The 20,428-nt window shown below is 41.0% G+C and overlaps 1 protein-coding gene across 6 annotated transcripts in view; it reads left to right on the forward strand.

Annotated features, from left to right (window-relative positions):
- Positions 1-20,428, forward strand: part of nrxn2b (neurexin 2b) — a gene marked incomplete at both ends in the record, with an annotated part of 555,176 nt that overhangs the window by 110,195 nt on the left and 424,553 nt on the right. For 2 of the 6 annotated variants that reach the window (XM_079216104.1, XM_079216103.1), the window contains one exon: positions 12,021-12,038. The exons of the other annotated variants lie outside the window; for them this stretch is intronic. In XM_079216104.1, the coding sequence (XP_079072230.1) occupies positions 12,021-12,038 (18 nt within the window). The remainder of the gene's footprint in view (positions 1-12,020; positions 12,039-20,428) is intronic. 6 annotated transcript variants of the gene reach the window in all.

The raw sequence follows: 20,428 nt of genomic DNA on the forward strand, positions 1-20,428 counted from the left end.
GATGCAAAGAGTTGTATATTAGCCAGAATGTAGCACAACAACGGAAGTGGAAGCAGTCTTCTTGTTCATTTCAACGTGAAAGTGCAATAAAAAGATGTTGTCCCTAAAACTAATGAATAATCTTGATCTCAATATTGATCAAAAATAATCGTGATTATGATTTTGGCCATAAACGTGCAGACCTACTTCAAAGTGCCCTCCATATTACCTTTATGCATAGACAAGTTGCACTGTGCCAAATGCTTTATTTTCCCCTTTAAATGCACCATTTCTTTTCCTCTCTCACCTCCTACTGTCTTTCAAGTTCAACCGCAATTTTCCCACTTGTTGTCTTTGTACAATTGGCTGCATAATTCCAAAGTCTTTGGCATGCGTCCTTAGAAATTACTTATGACTTTCATTTCCCCAATCAGGTGCCTTTCATAACTTTTTTTCAAATGAGCAGAAAGACTGTAGGCCATAACCAACTGAGCAAAAGATGCAATATGTTTATCATACAGATGAAAACCAGCTAACAAAATTAAACCATAACAGGGAGCATGCGCATATTTCGAAGCATGCCAGTTGATTACCAACATGTAATGAGTTTGCTTTGCTGTGAACAGGGCTAGACTGTAATGTGATACTTTGATTTCAGTAATTATAGAGCACTTATATCTGCTTCTAATTGTTTTGTGCGTGCACCACAAACAGCCTCTACTCAAACACTACTTTCCTTTTTGTTTCCTCATAATGCAAATGTCCTCCTCGTAAACAATATCTTTCTATCTAAAATGATCAAATATCTCCCGGCTTGTCCATTTTTTATCATTTATCTTTATAAGAAATCTCCCCTTTCTAGGAAAGAAAAACGTCTCAAGTCGTATCTAATGTTTAGCTTCCACATTTTGCTCTTGACTGACACACTCAGACACTTTCAATGGCAGGCTGAAATTGCACATTGTTCTTGTGGGAGCTCATAATGGCAAATCAGGGAGCACTTTGGTGTTTTGCCAGTAAGAAAACAAACCATTTAATGAAATCAGCGATCAAATGTGGATGTTTTTACAGCTTTGAGAATGTAGACATAAAATGAAGCTCATTACAGGAAAAGAGGCAGGAAGCGGACCTAAGTCATGCAGGCTGTGCAACTGTAAAAACCTGAACAAAACATCCCTCTTTTACTTCAAGCCAAGAAGACATCGCACACAGTGAAAGCTTGGAACATAACATAGTGAGGCATTTGTCAGGGTTTTAGTGTCCGCATGTAGCATGTGGCTTTACTGGGTGTTTGCCACGTTTATACGTGGACGCATGTGTTTGTATGCAAGCATTTGTGTTTGCGTTTGTACTGTCAAGGAGCTCTTGACATCAGAGGGGAGGTGTGGGCTGAGGGTAGCAGAAGGGGATTTGGTGAATTACCAGACTGCAGCCTCAGCATCAAGTCCAGAGGATTAGAGCATGGACTGGGGTCCAGGAAAGAGATGTGCAGACGCACAAGGAGAAGGGGATCAGTGTGTGCATTTGTGTGTGAAGCATTGGTCAAACACTGGCTTCAAGCGCTACCCAAGAACTAAGAGGCACCATGGCATGTATCAGGTGAGGACCCTCAAGGTCGTCGGGATGCACAGAAATCCTGATGTGTGGTGCGCCAGTTGAAATTACCTCATTATAACAGAGTGCAACACACGCACACACTTTTAAATGCACACTGGATTATAAAGGACATGTGCAAAATGGATTAAAAACTCTTTACATGAAGTACACCAGTGGTTTTAATTTAGATAAAAGCCATGTTCTTATTAATCTTCTTATTTTCTTATTGAAAGATGTTCTCCTACCTTTGTAAATATTGACACAAAGGTAGGAGAACATCTTTCATTGTGGAAAAGGGCTGCAACGCTGTTCCAGAAAGATACAACTGCTTTGCATATTTGCATAATAATACTACAACTACTATTACTAATATTAATAATAAACCTATCTATCACACACCTTTAAAAAAACAAGTTATGAAGTGCTTTGAAAAGACATACAAATGCCAAAAATGTAGCGTTTTTTACAGAAAATGTATAAATAACAAATGTAATTGATAAAGTAATAATGAGGAATGTATAAAACCCAGTAAGAAGTAAAAATGGAAAAATAACCAATTCACGGGAAAGCAATTTTGAAAAAGTGTGTTTTGAGAGCGATTTGAAAGGAGGAGCAGAGCTAGTCCTTCGGCAGGTCGTCCAGCAGGATATCGAGCTGCATTCAGACTCGCAAATCAGTGATATAATCGGGGGTCCAACCCCAAACGTGCTTTAAAAGTAATCATCAAATATTTCAAAATTGAATTCTGAAATGTCCAGTTAGGTAACCAGTGTTGAGCTGCTCCAATAAGCTTCATGTGGATTTTCTTATTGAGTTTTGTGAGTCTCGCTACAGCGTTTCAAACTAGATGAAGTGTGCAGGTTGTATTGATTGTGACAGGAATACAGCCCGTTACAGAAGTTTAAGCGGGGATGTTATGAAAGCATGGATGACAGTTTCTAGATTGTTAGCGGATAAAACAAGATGTACTTTTGGAGATATTAGGAAGTTGCAGAAAGCACGATTGAACGACTGACTTCACCTGTTGGTCAAAGTGAAGTTTGTTATCAAAGATAACACCCAGATGTCTACACTGTGTTTTGTAACAGGATGGCGAACCTGAGTAAAAGGAGGAGTGCTCGCTGGAGTGGTTTGGATCTCTGATAATTTATCTGAGTTTAAGACGGGACTGACAGACAGGATTGCATTTCGACCAGTTGTATTGTTGAAATAGACCTGAAGATAGGATAAATGTGAAGTGGATGATTTGAAGGCCCCAATGGCTGCATACCATATTTATTGAAAAAAATAATAAAAACAATCTCAAATTGTATCTATAACTCAATGCTAAATGTAAATGTAAATGACATGGTCAACTGTATCAAAAGCTGCAGTAAGATCTAAAACCAATACAAACTATGTTTAGCCATTGTCAGCTGCTAAAAGTATATTATTAAGAACTCTAAGAAGTGTTTTGTCAGTGCATTGACCTGTCCATAACATCTCTGAAAGATACAACATCTTTTCATTCATGTGATCGAAGAGCTGCCCAGAAACCATTATTTTCAGAGTTATATATAACTCACAAAAAGACACGTGGTTGAGCTTTAGCGGATTTAAAATAATCAGGCACTTGACCGGACGAAGGTGAGGAATTGATAGTGGCTCGGAAAAAATGGGGAGATTGAGATATGTATTTATTTAAAGAAGTCAGTTGGAAGAATGCCCAGTGAACAGGAGGCTGGTTTCATTTGATTAATTACATTGGTTAGATATGTGGGAGTGACTGATTTGATTGCTCCCAGGGTGAAGGGTGTTTTAGAGGCACACTGTGCAGGATTTGGTGCCGTCTAGCGGTGTGGTTGCAGATTGCAACCAACTGAATCCCTCTTTGCTCACTCCTCCCTTTCCAAGACTTTGATTGGGTCAGCCACCAAGTTCAAAACCATGGCAACCCCATTCGCCCCGCTCAGAGACCATCCTTACCATGTCAACACTACGTTAGGGGAGACTTACGTCAGACGTTTCACACAGGTCACAAGCATGTGGGAGAACTACAGATGCTTTCATGAAATGTAAAAATGTGTTTTGAGTGTTTTGTTTGACCCTTCTGGGTTACTGTAAAAACATGGTGGTGCAACACAGCAGACCTATGTAGATAAGAAGGGATCATTAAGGGATCCCTTAAGAAGGGAACACACTGATTCTCATTTTCAGGTTATTATACACTAATGAGATAATGGATACCTTAAAATGCAGCATGCATGTACATTAAAATAATTTATAATCAGGATACACAAGGTACATATACAGTACATCGTATCATTCATTACAGTATTGCAGTAGCACCACCTAAGTACAGAACTTGCTCTCTACATTCACAGTAGCAAAGTATAACTTGTAACTTCAAGCCTTGTAAACATCAGAACTTAACTCAAACATAACCCTGCAAAACATGCAGTTATTAAAAATAACAATGAACCCAGTTAGTTACAGTATCGTAGCACACAAACCAAAAAGCACACTCACTACAGCTCTCATATTCTAAATATATTGAGATAACACACAGCCTCTTTTATTTATTTATTTGTAGCCCTTTTAGCCACGACAACATCTTTCCCTCCAAGCTGCTGTCATTGTTATTTTCTCCTGGGAGAGCCACTCCATTCTCCTGGCCTCTGAGGGTCCAAAGGATGAAGAAAAAAAAGGACGAAAACCACTCTAGCTATCAAGCCAGCTTAGTCTCTCAACAGTGTTACTGTTAGTTGGCAACATATCATCCTCCTGTGGATGCAGCAGCAACCAAATACTAAATATAAATTAATCATTAGATCGATGGGTGGGGTCAAACTCTGATACGTTTAGCATATTAACAGAAGGGCAACATCAACTCATCTGCCAACAACATGCCTCATGAATCCTGCTTCTCTTTGGTTAATTTCTCACACACTTTACAATAATGATTGATTTAAGATTGATATGTGTAATTAAGCCTTTTTGACAGTTGGTTGTGATGCCTATAGTCAATGCCGTAGTTGGCTTTCTTCTAAAGAAAGATCCCATAATCAGTCGTTTCAGCAAGTCCCCCAATACCACACATATTTCTGTCCATTTGAGCAAAAACAAACAGTGTATTTTCTTGTCAAAAATTGGCAGAGCGAAAGCTATTTTGCAAATACTTCAATGTGTCCACACATATGTGTTTTGTGCCCAGAAGATCACATGTGCTTGGATGGAAGCAGGTGGCATGTTGTTCCCTCCCTTCAGTTGGCAAATCAATTTCTCCAGTTTTTTCCTCCTACCTTGCGCAAGCAGGAACCACAGGGGTATTTCACACAAATATTGGGCCCACTACATAAGCAAGTGTAGCATTTAAGGGACTCTTTCAAAATAAATGGAATATAATTATTTTTTTCCTTCTTTAATGTAGAAAAAAATAATGTTTTGGTGACTAGAAGGAGCAGTTTGTATATCTACATGCAGAGTGTGTAGTCTTAACAAAGCCAGCCACCATGTCTCCACAGTAGCTTAGCATGGGCTAACCAAACACTGGCTCTAGATGGGGACATTCATGTTTTCATGTTTCGCCATCAGACAGAGTTCAAGTTTCAGTTAGTGGCAACCTACAACCTCACCACAAAATGCCACCACATTTGACACACTTGACCTTTAATCTTCTTATGAGATACCATATCTACCGTGATTATGAGACACCTTCCTTTTTTTTCAAGACCCTTTTAAAAAAAAGAGCAAACTCACAGATCTTCCTGTTTTTTTTATTTTTAATACAAAGGTTCAGTCTATACACCGATTTATTCAGACAAATTTAATTTATGTATGAGACAAAATTGTATTACTTAAAAATAAAACAAAATGTCAAGTTTTGTTGGAGTTCTCCCTGACCAGTGGTTGATCTCCGCCGCATGTCTCCAGATGAATCCCTGACGGGCTGGGTTGCGGGTGACACTGGCATCGGCAGAGGGGCCTTTGTTTTAGAGTTCCCTCTCCGGTGAGCTGGGTGCCCGGGCTGTCCACTCCAATTAGCTCAGCGCCAGACTCAACTTGCATGGCAGACGTTAACTGGTTTTGCTTGCCAGGTTTAAAGCATGTCGTTCGTTCTTTTTCTTTTTGAAGAACAATAGCCCACCCCTGGGGTAGGACATGATAGTGCACACATGGCCTCGGGGCTTGCTTTATAGCATATCCCCTTTCATTCTTCTCCTGTTACTTCTTTGAAGGGTTGCAGTGTCGTAGTAAGGGTTGGTTCTTCTTTGCCCCAAAACAGTGGGTTTTCACAATACTGCCACCTTCTCCAGACTCAGGGTTCATATTCAAATTGTCACTGTAATTCAAATGTTATCAGTTACTCAGGATGTTTGTTTTAAATTATTTGGATTACATTTAATTAGCAAAGCAGTCAAGTTGTGCGAATTGTGTCAGTGCATACTGTACCTAGTAAGTTGCATGATTAGTCTACTGACCTAACCTTTACACTGACCCTCCATGGGGTGAATGTGAATTGCTTGCTAATTACTCTTTTTTTTTAATGCAACCTTTCCCAGTGGTGACCCCTTCTGTAAAAGACATAAATCATAATTACACTTCCTCATCAGTACCTTGCCTTTCCTTGGCTTTTATCCACAAAAAGAAAAAGAAAGTGCTGTGTCCTGTCAGAATTGTAGACTGTGACTCTCACTGCATATGTGGACATCTCTAGACTTAAAAAATGTGGATGATAAGAGCAGTAATGAGAGACCGTGGAAGAGAGGCAGCAAAGCAGAGCTAAAGACGTAGAATGGGAACTAACGCTCAGGAATCTATGTTAATTTACCTATTCACTTATTCCCTCTTCAAATACACTGCTTTGAAAGTCAGTGTCACATCATTCTGACATTTCCTTGTTATACTGTGTGGTAAAATGTTACTCAGATACAATGCATAACGCCGCTGAAGAGCACATTAAACTTGCTGCTTTGGCAAGGATGTTTTCCTTTTCGTGAGAATCAATGTTCTTTTGAAGTTGTCTTGATAGATAGCATGGCCATGTGCATTTTCACACGAATAGGTCCATAAACAATATTCTTCTAAGTGAAATATTGAGCCAATATTGAGTCTCTGTCTCTATGACTACAATCCGTTGCACCTCTCAGCAGTCACAGTGACACGAATTAAGGAAAATGTTACGGAACTCAAAACCTAGAAATAAATGTAGTTCTTTGTCGTCTTTGCCTCTCATTCGTTTACTCAGTCAAACACAGACATAGAGAAGTTTGAAAGTTAGGTTTAAGCAGATGATCTTATGTGAAGACCAGACAGTGAGTGATTGTGTTTCAGTGACATCTTGAGGGGAAATCAAACGGAGGCACTGAATGTCACATGCTGATCTCTTTGCGCCTTGCCTCACTTGGAACGCTGTAGCTTAGGCACATCATGTTCTTAGCACTTGGCTGGATGAACACTTGACTTCATGTCAAACGTTCTAACGCCAAAGTGACTGTAACTTATTAGAAGTATCTGGGACATTTTATCTATTTGGGTTCAGTTGGATATCTGACAGCAGGTAACGGGGCAAGCCAACAGTGTGAAACCAGGGAACAGCAAATTACTGCAACACTTTGTTTCTGCATATCATTTTATGTAAAGTGTGTATTTGAAGTATTTACACACACTTAGACACTGGGCTAATGTAATATTAAAATTACCTCACGCTCAGTCCTGGTTCCGGTTCTCCCGTGCCTCCCTTCCCTCCAGCAATACGGCCTGGGCCCCCAACAGCATGGAGATGGAGCTGCTGCTGCTGACGGGCACTGAGTGTCATCTGAGGGACCCGTGGAGTCTCAATGCATAGTCAGTTAATTAGATAGAGTTTATTCAGTATCGATCTTTAGAGAGTATTCATCATTAACCAAGCTATTTTTCCACAACAGAACCTTACTAGTTCTTCTCATGTCAATTTAAACATGGGTTAGTTTTTTACAAGGTGGCATTATCAGCGATCGGCCACTAGAAAAGCATAAATAATGTCTTGATCTCATATTTAACTGAATATTGGCAGATAGCGAGTCAGTAAAACTTAATTTCACACTGTGATAGTGAATGTTAAACTATGTGAGTAATGTGCGGTTCACATGCGTGCCGAACTGCGAGGGCAGACCTGTACGGATCATGGATCGACAGCAGTCCGTTCCACCACTACTTTACTACCCTGGAGCCATTTCAGTAGTGTAAACCATGCACAGGTGGTCGTGCTCTGCGGTGAACCTCGAGCATGGCTTTTCAGGGTATTCTATTCCTTGCACAGCTTGAGAGCGCTCAGTGGTGTGGATAGCCTTTAGCTTCTATCCATTTATCTTATTAGGTGAAATCCACCAGTAATACAATCTTGATGAAGGCAGAATGCCAGCAGCGTTCCCTTGTTGGCGCACCGTTGTGGAAAATAGGCAGTCCCAGTCACTCCAACAGTTGAGTTGTCACCTTTCTGTAAGAATATGAGTAAAGTCTATTTCCCCCAGTCTCTTGAGGATTCAGTAAATGCACAATCATCATTCCTATTGCCATACTTTGCTAACTGTGGAGGGGTGGGGGGAGTTGTTATTTTTGTGTAGACACCATTCACATTACAGGACACCACACCAGGGGCAGTTTTAGCTATTGTTGGATGTCAGTAGACATGATGGCGAGATGAAATAGTTAAAGTAGGAGCAAAACTCAGTTGGAGTTTTTGACTGAATTCATTGATTCCTAATATGTGGTTCTTGATATTACCTCAGACTTAGAATATTTTCATACTCACTGTCATGTTTTTGTAATGTGTTTTTGTAGCTGTGAACAATTTGATATACTTACACTCGTCCTGATGAGTGAATCGATATATGTTCTCATTTTGATACTTTTGAGGTGCAGCCAATACCTTTAGTGGTGATTGGATTCAGTTTAGAATCAGCAGTACCAGGCCCTGATATTGATTACCCTGACCAGGGACATGGATTCCTGGCACACTATAGGTGACACAGAGTCATTGTTAACCCTCTGAGACCCGCCGGTCGAAGACATTACTGTTTCTACGAGGACGTAGTAGGCCCAGTCTTAAAACTAGAATTAAGATGCTAGTCTCACATGAAACTAGACGACCTAATTAATCCATACCAACCATATCATGGGAATGGGTTGAATAATACTCCAAAGTTATGCTAAATTTTAACGTGGGAGAACTGCAAAGGCGTTTTTCAAAGATAATGTCTGAATGACAATGGATTCTATAGCTACCAACGTCTCTCAGTAGACTCTTTCGGATCCAATTGTATTCATGTGTGATATGTATGACATTTACAGTTTTTCCTCAGCGAGATAATCTCAAACGAACCAATAATTTCAAGCCTAAAAAGATACATTTTAAATTAAGGGTTATCTCTGTTGTTTACAATGTTTTTTACTGTGATATCTTACCCTCTATTAATCTAATGACAAACACAAATTACAAACAAAAAGACATGCAAGTAACTAACATTCTGACTGCTGTTGCTCACATGCTTGTGTGCGTCTGGTTTATTTATTTTTTGGTTACCTGAAATGTGCACAGGCATGGTTTGACCTCAGTGTGTCCTTGAATTATTATTCTCCTTTTTGTGTGTGTGTGTGTGTGTGTGTCTGTCCTGCAACTTACTCATTCACGGGTGTCGTGTTCCCTCCACGCTCCTTTCTCCCCGTTTACGGGCAAGAAGGGTTGACAGCTTAGCAACGCTGAGAGAGGTGTGGAGAGTGTAAATCAACATCAGACAGGGGTCACTACTTCTCAGCAGTGAGGCCGAGTTACTGAAAAGAAGGGGTGGGGGTGATCAGGGGTCATTTTACGGCTTGCTTTTCAAGTGATGACACTGTGGTCACAAAAACATACATGCATTCATGCATTGTTGGGTGTAATAATCGGTATCATATCATACCATGTGTGGAATGTGGCTGGGCTTACATAAGCCAAAACACAGTTTACCAGCCTGGATTTCAATACAATTTCCCACATGAAATACTGACCCCCCCCTCCCCGTATTGTTGATACCATCCAGCTGGGGTTATATACTATACTACGGGGGTCACTGGGTCCTATCAGCTCTCCAGGGTGATAAATCATCACTAAAACGCGGTCACTGCATCCCTGCATCTCGCACTGTGAAGAGGACCTGGCTGCCATAACTGTAGCAGCCACGACATTACATTAGAACATCTATGTACACGCTATGTGTACCTGTGTGTACACACTGTGTATATCTCCAGCTCCTCAGTGGCACTCGCTGTGGCCTGGGACAAGTGGAAAGGCATGATAGATGAGCTGTATTTGACCAGCTATATCTTCATGTGCTATCTTGGTCCCTTAGTCTCTCTCTATCTCTCTCTCTCTCTCTCTCTCTCTCTCTCTCTCTCTCTCTCTCTCTCACGCGCACGTCTTTCACGCGCACGTCTTTCACGCACGCACGCACACATTCTTCCTATGTCGCCCCTGTATGCCCCTGTGTGTTAGAGCAGGTTCGTTGATGTCAGAACAAGCAGGGCAGCTGACACCACTCGGAAACGGGAGATATCCTTGTCAAAATCCAGGATATTAACAAACAAGGCCTGGGAGACTCGGACCTATTGATTGCGTCCATTCCTCTGGCACCTTTTCTTCCTTTGCCTTCATCCACCACTGTGGACATTTAAGCGCCTCTGCTCCTGCGCCTGAGCTGGTAGATCAAGAACACTGCGAGGCAAAGCGCCCTGTGCTCCATCTGCTCTGGCTGGGATTGTTGCTCTCCTCCATGTGTTGGGACTGAAGGGGCTTCGTTTCACCTTGGACATAGAATGGTAGCCATCTCGCCAGTAAGGAGGGCTGCCTATCGTGGGCTACTTTGTCCGTGGCTGGCAGGGATGGACTGTTAGGGAACTCTAACCGGCAGCTCAGTGGGCGGAGGTATCACGCTCCCTCTCCTGACTCACTGCATTTGAGCTCAAACTGTATCTTTGTACACTCACTCAGAGCTAATATAGTATTACATGCCTTTACATTACTTAAAGACTCTTTTTTTTTTACACTTTTCACACACTTTTACACTTTTTTACACAAACTATACTGCACTCACGCTGTTCATCATATATCCAATCATGCAATGCTAATCACGTTAGTGTCAACTTGTGTTTCTAAAGGTCATGAACCAAAAGGGAAAACAAACATCCGTGTTTTTATCAACTCTCTTATCACAGATCACAAACAATGTTTAAGAACATGTACATATTTAGAAATGCAGTAGTTATAATGAAAAGTGAATATATATATATATATATATATATATATATATATATATATATATATATATATATATATATATATTGTTATGAGTACAACTCAACGTCCCTGAAAAAATACAGTTTTCTTTTTCATAAGTTAATTGGAGGCCCCTCCTCCCTCAATTGATCCTAACACCTATTGTACGCTTGCTTTAATACGTAAGACCTGCCAACAGCTACAATCTTTAATGAGGTGTCCGACCTGACAGCATGATCAATATTTCAGATGAAAATTATGCATTCTTATTAATTTTTTTCTCTTTCATTTTTGCATCATCTATTGAACATTGGAAGGACTCCAAAAGAAGAATGAGCCGGGCTGTGTTCCCATTTAATTAAGCAGTTAGGAGGTGGTGGTGGTGAGGTATTGGGTGGTCCCTGTCATTTCTTCATAACTTGCTACCTGGCTCTTCTTCAATCTCTCACATCATTTGTGACCCTGACAGTAACAGTGTAAAGTCTACCTGAGCCCTCAGAGGTCCATGTGCCAAGTCATTCTTTCAGGAGGCAGAAAGCTCGGGCCAACTCTGATGTTTGAACTATTTATTAAAATATATTACAAACTATTTGTGCATTTCTGCCACTGAGTTGTTGAATTTTGGATATTTATAATTGCTCTTTTTTTTCTTGACTTATAATATTTGTTATTGTTGTTATTCCTCTTGACTAGATGACTTCTGTTTTAAAACCTGCTTAATTGGATAATGTGTTGTTTTTAAAAGTCACAAATGGATGGTGAATGTCTTTTTTTTTTTAAACCCGACTACACAGTCATTTATTTTAATGAGTTTGAGTCCGAGTAGGAGTTATTTTTGGAGTAGCAAGAAGTGGAAAGTGAATGTCAAGAAGTTAGCTGTTGCCTGAGAGGTCTTCTTATGACCTTTCATTTTTTAAGACTTTTAGAAAGAAAATAGGAACGCTCCCTTCTGAGCATCCATGCGGGTTGTTTTCTTCCACCATCTCAATTAGTAGCTCTGTTGAGGTTTATGTGTGGAAAGACATCTCATGCTAATTGCAGTCTGGTTAAGCTTTTTCACCCAGTGCTACTATATTCCATTTTGTTGTACCCATCTTTTGGTGAGCAGGTGTTTTCAAGTGATATTTTGCTTTGCTCTGTGAACTGATTTCCTTGTATTTCTCCTTCTCTACAGGTGACTCCTCTCAAGTCGGTAAGTGGGCTTCTTTCTATACTTTCTATACCGTATTTACAGTACATGTTATTTTATATATGGCCCTGCTGCCACAGCGACTGAAAGGTTCCAGTCTATCTTTATTATACAGTGTGAGAACATTAGCAGGCACACAACACTAACTCTTTTAATTTCAATTTAGCTTTGTGTACTAACTTTCCTGTGAAGAACTGCTTGGCGTTGAGTAGAAACCACTGCAGAACGTATTCTCTCTCTGCCCGCCCTCTCATTTGCATTCTTAATGCTTTGCAGCTATTTGATATTGCCGACTACATTACCTTTAATTTGTTTGTACTGTATATTGAAGGATACTAAATGTCTGCTGTGGAAAGACGGAACTCTTAGTCCCTACTTTGCAAGTCTCATAAACTGCATTACTCTCCAATGTAAATGCAAATTTGAAAAGGTCTCAGCGAATGAATTGCCAGTTTGGGAGCCCGGGCACAATTGAGTTTGAATAACATTATACTGTACAATGTTGTCATGCTGCACTGACTGCCTTTTCAGGACCCAGGAGTCAATGAGTGGTTCCAGTGTCATTTTAAAGTTCCAGATCTTTGTGAAAGGGACTCATGTGGTGGCTCGGATGCAGTGATTCAGATTGAGAGCTCTGTGTTTCAGTGAAAGACTTGCTACTGTATGTGCATGGGGTTATATCGTTTTCATTCACACATTATTTGTTCATCTGCCTCAGCCGGCTTTTAACGCTACACCTATCAGCCTTTCAATCTGTGTGGTTGAGTGCTTCCCATGTTTGAATGGGACTTTCGGTTGCAATCTAGACGTCCAATTCATATCCCTGCAACTATTAACGACTCACTTTCCTTTAGCTAGCGCTTCCACATAGCACTAAATTTCAAAATGACCTTCCCATTCAAGTAACTGATGAGAGGGAGATGCAAAGTTTTGAGCACAATCTATTTCCTCGTCCATGTTGTGGACCATTACAGCTTTTATTAAAACGCGGGCAGATGCTTTATCTGTGAATATGCTGACACGTCACAGAACGCTAGCTTTCTATCTGCATTTAATTTGGAATCGGAGTTGGTGGAGGACATGGGCGAGGGGCAGGATTGGGACAGTGGGATGAGAGCGGAGATGGACAGACTAATGGGACGTATCAACACCCCGCACAAACGGTGAGTAAATGAGTTTAAAACTCTAACTCGCAGCACTTTGCAGCAGCCAACTCCCGCTTTAGTGATGTGTCAGTGTTATCGCTCGGCCCCTAATAATTAGCTTTGTCTCGCTGCAGCACCTGCTATGCATTATGAATGTGGAATAATAATCAACACAGCAGAATGTTAAGCATCCATTGAGTGAAAAAAACACGCAGTCCTTCTCGTTTTTGAACCAATCCCACAGGGAATATTTCCCCCCTTTGAGTTCTGTGCTGTGATAATTCAAGCATGTCTCTTGATACTTATATGTAAATAGTGTGTGTGTGTGTGTGTGTGTGTGTGTGTGTGTGTGTGTGTGTGTGTGTGTGTGTGCGCGCGCGCGCGCGCCTGCCTGTGTATGTGTCAGCTTGTCTAGCTTTGTCCAGTGAGTTTTTGGCCCAGATGTCTGATGTCATCTGAATACTAATGTAGCATTTTGTCCATCTGCGGCAGTTGGAACCCGGGTGGGGAATGGGGACTTGTTTGGGACGTATTCACCCCGGGGTGCAGTGCAGAGTGTGGACAAATGCTCTAAGACCACACCCACCTCTTACCACCCGACTAGAATCAAGATCCAGAGATGGAAAGGAATACAACAATTACATTACGTTTTGATCTGGGGGGCCAGCAAATTGAGTTTTGTATTCATTAAGACCACCGGTCAAAGAAGTCAAAGATAATTCAGATTAGTTTTTGAGACACAAGTTGTTTCTGTGGCAGTCTGCAAAGTGAACATGGTTCTGGCATGTGTGCATTCTTGTGCAGGTTTTGTAGACATTTTTGTAGATTCCACCAGGAAAAGATACCAAAAGACTGTCATACATTTACTGAGCAGCTCTTTATTTTATTGTCATAATATGTTTTTTGTTTGTTCTGCATACACTGGAGAATATTGATTGTTGAGCCGAACAGCAGCCCTGCAGTGCAAAAGTAGAAGTCAGGCAACAGGCAACATGCCTTTTTTTAAAGTATCTATATATTGATTAGTATTCATTGATTGTGCACAAGTCATACACACTGAGGCAGTCATTAGCAAGTGATTGCTGCACCATCGTTGTCCAACCAATGTGTTGTTGGTCTAGCCATAATGCAGTGGCGAAGATATGCATATTTCCCCTACATTCTATGAAAAAGCTATGTAAAATAAAACCTCACTATCACATCCAGCTCCACACCACATCCGGACCATTGAGTTTCTCTCTTCACTGCCAGGCTTATAAGGCAGGTAGTGGCAGAGGTAATTGTTGTCCCTTAGCTGTAGAGGCAGACAGGCACACTACAAACACAGATCCTTATCCCATTGCTGCATTTCATTGTGACTCAAAAAACTGGCATTGGCAGAGGCAGACACATCTTTCAGTGCACATCTCTCTTTCTGTCTCTCTCAAGCCTTGTTCTCCTCAGCTCAGATGATTAGCATCTTTCTCTCCCTCCCTTTTTTCTCTCTCCCTCCCTTGAATGCCAACCAGAAGCCTTTTCAAGCAAATGCTGCAATGGGATTGGCCTGCTCACCACACACGGTGCTAAGGATGCTCAGTGAACCACACATCTACAATTAGGACGGGGAAATGGAGGAATCAGACTCTCTGTTGGATGGAGAGTGGCATTTAGTCTAAAAACGTGTTTTTCTCTACACTCCCTGTCTAAATTGTCCAATAGTCACACAAAACCTCACAAAATGTGTCAATACTGAGAGCTTTTTCTTTTTACTCCAGCCATAGTTCTTTTCATACAATATAAGATAGCGTTGTGTATCTCTACACAGTTGGGGAATTCCTTTCTTGCAGCTGCTTCCTTCTGGACCGATACAGGCATGAAGGAACAGCCCCACTGTGGTTCATAACTGTCCTAATTTATGAATGGCTTTCATCACCTTGGTCATTAAAATGCTGCACACTGAGGAATGTTCTGTTTGATCGCAGCAACCTGGCTTGTCAATTAAACAAGTCTTGAACATCAGCCACGGACCTGGGAACAAAGACAATATAAAAAACACTATTTTCCCTGGAAACGTAACCAGTACTTAAGTTATTTTCCCTGCCTGGTGATAAACAGCACCATCTCGGAAAGAGCACAACAAAATGGCCGATCTGCAATATAACTCCCGAGCCTGTGGCCACATTTACATACTAGAGGAGGGCGCTAATGAGATAGCTACCTGAGATAATTGCTACTTAAGGCGTCCAGCTCTCATTCCCTACCACAGGGAACCAGTTTAAATCACTACAATTAAATGTGCACTCATTTGCTCCATTTGATGCCCCATTTATGCCATTTTACGCTCCACTGTGTCTTAACACATCCGTGGATAGAGGAAGCTTGGACCAGGAAATGAGCAAAGCTACATGGATGTATAGAGAGGGAAATGATAGCCAGACATGAGTAAGTGATACAAACTTGTGTCCCACTACTGTATTTAAACACCCTCACTCCCCTCTGGCTCTGGCATGCATCTCACATTGGGACTCCATCCTGATTAGCTGGATTACATTTGCAATGGTACACTGTGTCTTTTCCTTATCAAATTGATCCTTTTGTAGTACATGCATTCTTTTAAATCATCAGAAACGAGACGCGTTGTCTTGCTTGTTTCCCACCCACAAGCAGGGACGTGCCTGGGCTGAAAATGTGCCAAGGCCTTGCAGATGCTAGCATTTATTTTAGCAGTAATTCTAACACTAAAACAATGTTTGTGGTATTGGGCTTCCTCTTTTTAGTTTGATTTATATGTTTCTGTTGTTGGGGAACAGTATGTGGATGAGGGATTTAATACTTTGTTGTGACATTTCCTTCTGGCTGGAGCTGGTTAAGGTGGTGGGCAGAACATGTTTTCTTTTGTTTTTGATCGATCTACATTGACAGGTCCACCATTTGTTATGTATGCTATCACATAATTCCATGAAGTTTAATACATTTAGGTGGCAGCTCTGGTTTGATCATATATTTTCACTAACTTATATTTTATCTGCCAGTCTGCTCATGCAAATCACGGAACAAATCTAGTTGCTGAACCAATCATATATCAGCTTGTATAGACTATGTGATGAATATGCAAAAGAAGGCAGACTGTTTCTTAGTCTGACATATAGGCCTACACTGTAATGTTAGCCTATAGCTGCAAGACACAACCTAACAGGCTTCATTGTCTACATAAGTAGACATGTACATACATGTACATCTGTAAAGAGCCAGCCAAAGGAGAGAAAACCCCATTTGTAAAGTCGCTTTATACGGGTTATCTGTAGTTGTTTGACCTCATACATTGGTGTGCGTGTCAATACAAGCTAAATCATAACAAAACAAAGCATGTTTATTATATCAGCATGATATATGTGTCAGGGTCAGGCCTTGAAGATCGGTGCAGATGTAGATGCTAGGTGAAAAAAAAAGAAATTGCATGTTTGTTCCTCGCACGATATAAAACCATAAAGTTGTGGCTCTATATTCAGTGCGGCTGTGGCGTGGCTTAGAAATGACATTGTTTACACTAATGACAATAAATCCTCATTCGTAAAATGTTAATGTTGCTGACAGTGACTGTAACTGCTGACCCTTTTTCTTTCCTTTTTTGAGAGACTGGAGAAGACCCTGAAATGGCAATCACTCAAACCTATCGCTGTTATATTTTATCCTTGTCTTGTCTCAAACGAATAAATTAAACTGTAATAGCTTGTCTGCTGAGAAGTAGCGTCGGATGGTTTTAAAAGATGGCGTGCCGATAGTGTGTGATCGCTGAGCGTCGTGTATTCAGCTGAGCGGTGCCATACTACACACGAGGAATAAGAGACGGAGAGCTCTGCGAGATAGACCCACATTGGTTCCAGCATGTGAAGATTAACGACGTCCGCTTCCATTAGCCTCAGAGTAATTGCTAAGACAGCGATGAACATTCCATAGCTCTAATCCTCAAATCAAAGAGAAGTTGCACAGACCACCAACATTCAGGTTTGATTTCCTTCACTCAAAAAACACGTCTTAATCTTTCCATCTTGTTCAGAGATCACAGTGCGGCAGAGGAGACTTACTTCCTGTATTTACTAATTAGCTAGACTTTAATTCAGGGTTCTTGAAAAACTCTGCCACGTACTACAGCATTGTAAAAGTAATGCAAGCGTTGTGGAAGTACAGACCCCGATTCTATGACAACGCTAGCATTTCTGAGTGAGTCTGGAGATTCTCTAACATGCAATAGGGTGTGACCCACTTATACTGTGAGGAAAACCTTGCATTTCTTGAGAAAGAACTCTGGGGGGGGGAAACAGTATACAGAGATGAAAGGTGCAGGGTGAACAAAGCATGTCGAGGAGGTGAGCTTGGTGTGTAAGAGTTGTTTTGTGTGCGTGCAGCGTGCAAACACACTGTTGTAAGACGGTAGCAGAATCATGAGGAATCAAGACCATCAACGGAAAGAATACAAAAAGAATACAATTCATGCCTCCGTCTTGACCTTGGAGCTAATCCTGCTATGTTTTAAACAAACGCACTTCCTTGGCTTCCTTGGCTTTGATTCATTCACTGTCCTTTGGCATTAGTGTAGAGACCAAGGCTGGACTTCCTTACGATGCTCGGCAGGCTCATTGCAGATCTATTAGGTTGATTTGTCTCCATGAGGGGTTAGACAGAGAGAGGGGAGAAAAAGAAAAAAAAAGGGCAGAGTGATGTGGTTATATTATGGGAGCAGCAGGGGTGTTTGCTAAGTGTAATAGAGCCAGGCCACTGCTGTACACGGGCCTCGGTGCCCTGTAGCTCCACAGCTTAGAGGGAACGTTTTATTAGCAGCCACAGCTTATTACCAACAGCTGTGCTGGGACCCGCCCCGGGCCTGTCGCATACATTAACACACGTCATCACACACATACACATCTGTACACTTTCACTGTTATGACTTTAAAATTGACTGCGCTCATTCCCTAACCTGATTGCATTCATTCCTTAATATGATGCTGTGAAAGCAACACTGCAAATGAGCATCACCACATGAGGACAGATCTGCATGTTTTTTTTTTTTATGATGAGACCAGGGCCCTGCATGTTGCAGTGGATATCCTCTTGATCAAAATTAAATTTCTGTTGGGGGCGGTGCTGCTAGTTCTTTCATGACGGCAACATGACACATGCTCATTACACGGCTCGTCTATTTGTTCCCACTAAACACGCTGCCACAGCCATGCAGCACGTCACTATTTGTGTTTGAGAGGACTTCTTAGAGGGATGATTCCAACATAATGTCAAACATAACACTACACGTTTAAAGGTATCCATTCACTGAATAAAACGAGAGGGAAAATTAGTGTTTATTCTGCGGGGGAAAAATATAATAATCATATTCTGACATGGAGATAATCCTAAATGTCAGTATGACTGTAAAACCCCAAAGTGCCTTTGCAGAGAAGGAGAGTTGTGACACACTACTTTTTGGTAATGTTAAACACTGCATGTTGATGAAGGACTACTCTGACTTTGTGGAGGTTTACCTAACCTTAAGTAAATCTTAAGCTTATTTCAAGGACAACATTTCCTGTAACACTTGCATTGATAATACAATAACTTTTGCACTGTTCATTCATTATTGATTATATATGTGGACTGTTTAGCCACAAATGGACATCCACAGCCTCCTTTCATGATTTTGATATGCCAACGTATGTCTGCCTCGCCAGTCTTTAGACATGACAATAATAATTACAAGTGTGTTCATTGAATATCTGTCACATTGTTTCTCATGTTTGACAATCACCCCGCTGTCAATTTCCAGAGCTGTGGCCATGTATACTGACGCTCTCACGTTGGCAATCATAAATCACACACTGTGTCTGAGTCCTCATCGGCAGTGACACCTCAATCTTCATCAAACGTCAAAAAATTAATCAATAATGCAATAGAGTGAAACGGAGCTCACATTGAAACATGTAATGGGTTGCATAGGGTACAACATTAAGAAACATAGAGATAAGATGATGAAAAACATCAAATGGAACACAAAAAAGCAAATAAAAGAATAACGTTCATAAATGCACCTTTAATTGGCATAATGAAAGCTGGTAGCATAGACTGAAAACACACATGCTCAGTTAATAAGTGTTTAGCAACCTCTTTATATAACGACGTATATTGCTTTTTTCGATGTGTCCTCTATTTTCACTTTTTCACTACTGAATCCTACTTTGTTGGCTTCAGACAACCTTGTGTCCACCCAGCAGCACACATTTGGATCATGCATTATCTTTTCATGAATACTGTTTCATGTGTGGGATACAGCTCCTCTGCAAATAAGACTACAGTAAATTACCCAGAGTCTCGCGGTGGTATTAACTGTGCTGAAGGGGATTAAGCGGTGGTCTGAAGGTATTGAGTATATAAAGCACTGGACTCTGTTCTCTGATTCTGGAGTCGTTGCTCTTTTCAACAACGCGTGTGTGTTCCTCTGTGGGAACTTAGAGACTCACACGGCGATGCAGATAGTTCATACGTCATTGGGACAGACACTGAGCTGTTGTTCCACTCACCTGCCTCACAAACACACTGGTCCTGTCCCTCTATCTTGCATAACCTAAGCTCTAAGACTGGTAGCAGATTATAAACTGCCATAGCAGCGACCTGATCTGACCTGAGCTAATGTAAAAATCAGATTCTGTCTTTTTTTCTACTGCACAGACGGAAATGAAAAGATTATTTCTGTCACTAAAAGGGAAAATGGCAGGTTTTGCAGACAAAAACACTGAATTTGCGCTGATGTGTATATAGAAGGATTTAAAACCCTTCGATGAACACTGAAATGCAGACCAATTGCTGTAGGGATGACATTTCCAATTTAAACTGTATCATTTGTCAAATAAGTGAAACCGTTGTATGATTAAGGTGGGGCTATGATGGAAACGATTGACCTCTTCTGTTTCTGTGAGCAAAGTGTAGTAAAATATGCTTCTCTTTGATAATGAATATAGTTCAAAATTAAGTTTTAATATTTTGTTTGCTGTATTTTCCTGCTAAATTTTTGAAAGCATCCTCATTTCCTTTCTGATCTCTATCTGATCTCACTCATTCTGATATCACTGAATTAGTCATTGCATAATTCCAACTCTGCTATGTAATTTCCAACAATCTTTAAAGGCATTCCCCAAACCCCCCTGTGAGGACCAAGGTCACGGTCAGCAGCAGCCCACAACCGGCCTGATCGATAGGGAACCCAATCAGAGGGATGAGGCCCAT

Source organism: Taurulus bubalis, assembly GCF_910589615.1.
Source record: "Taurulus bubalis genome assembly, chromosome: 3".
Classification (NCBI taxonomy): domain Eukaryota; kingdom Metazoa; phylum Chordata; class Actinopteri; order Perciformes; family Cottidae; genus Taurulus; species Taurulus bubalis.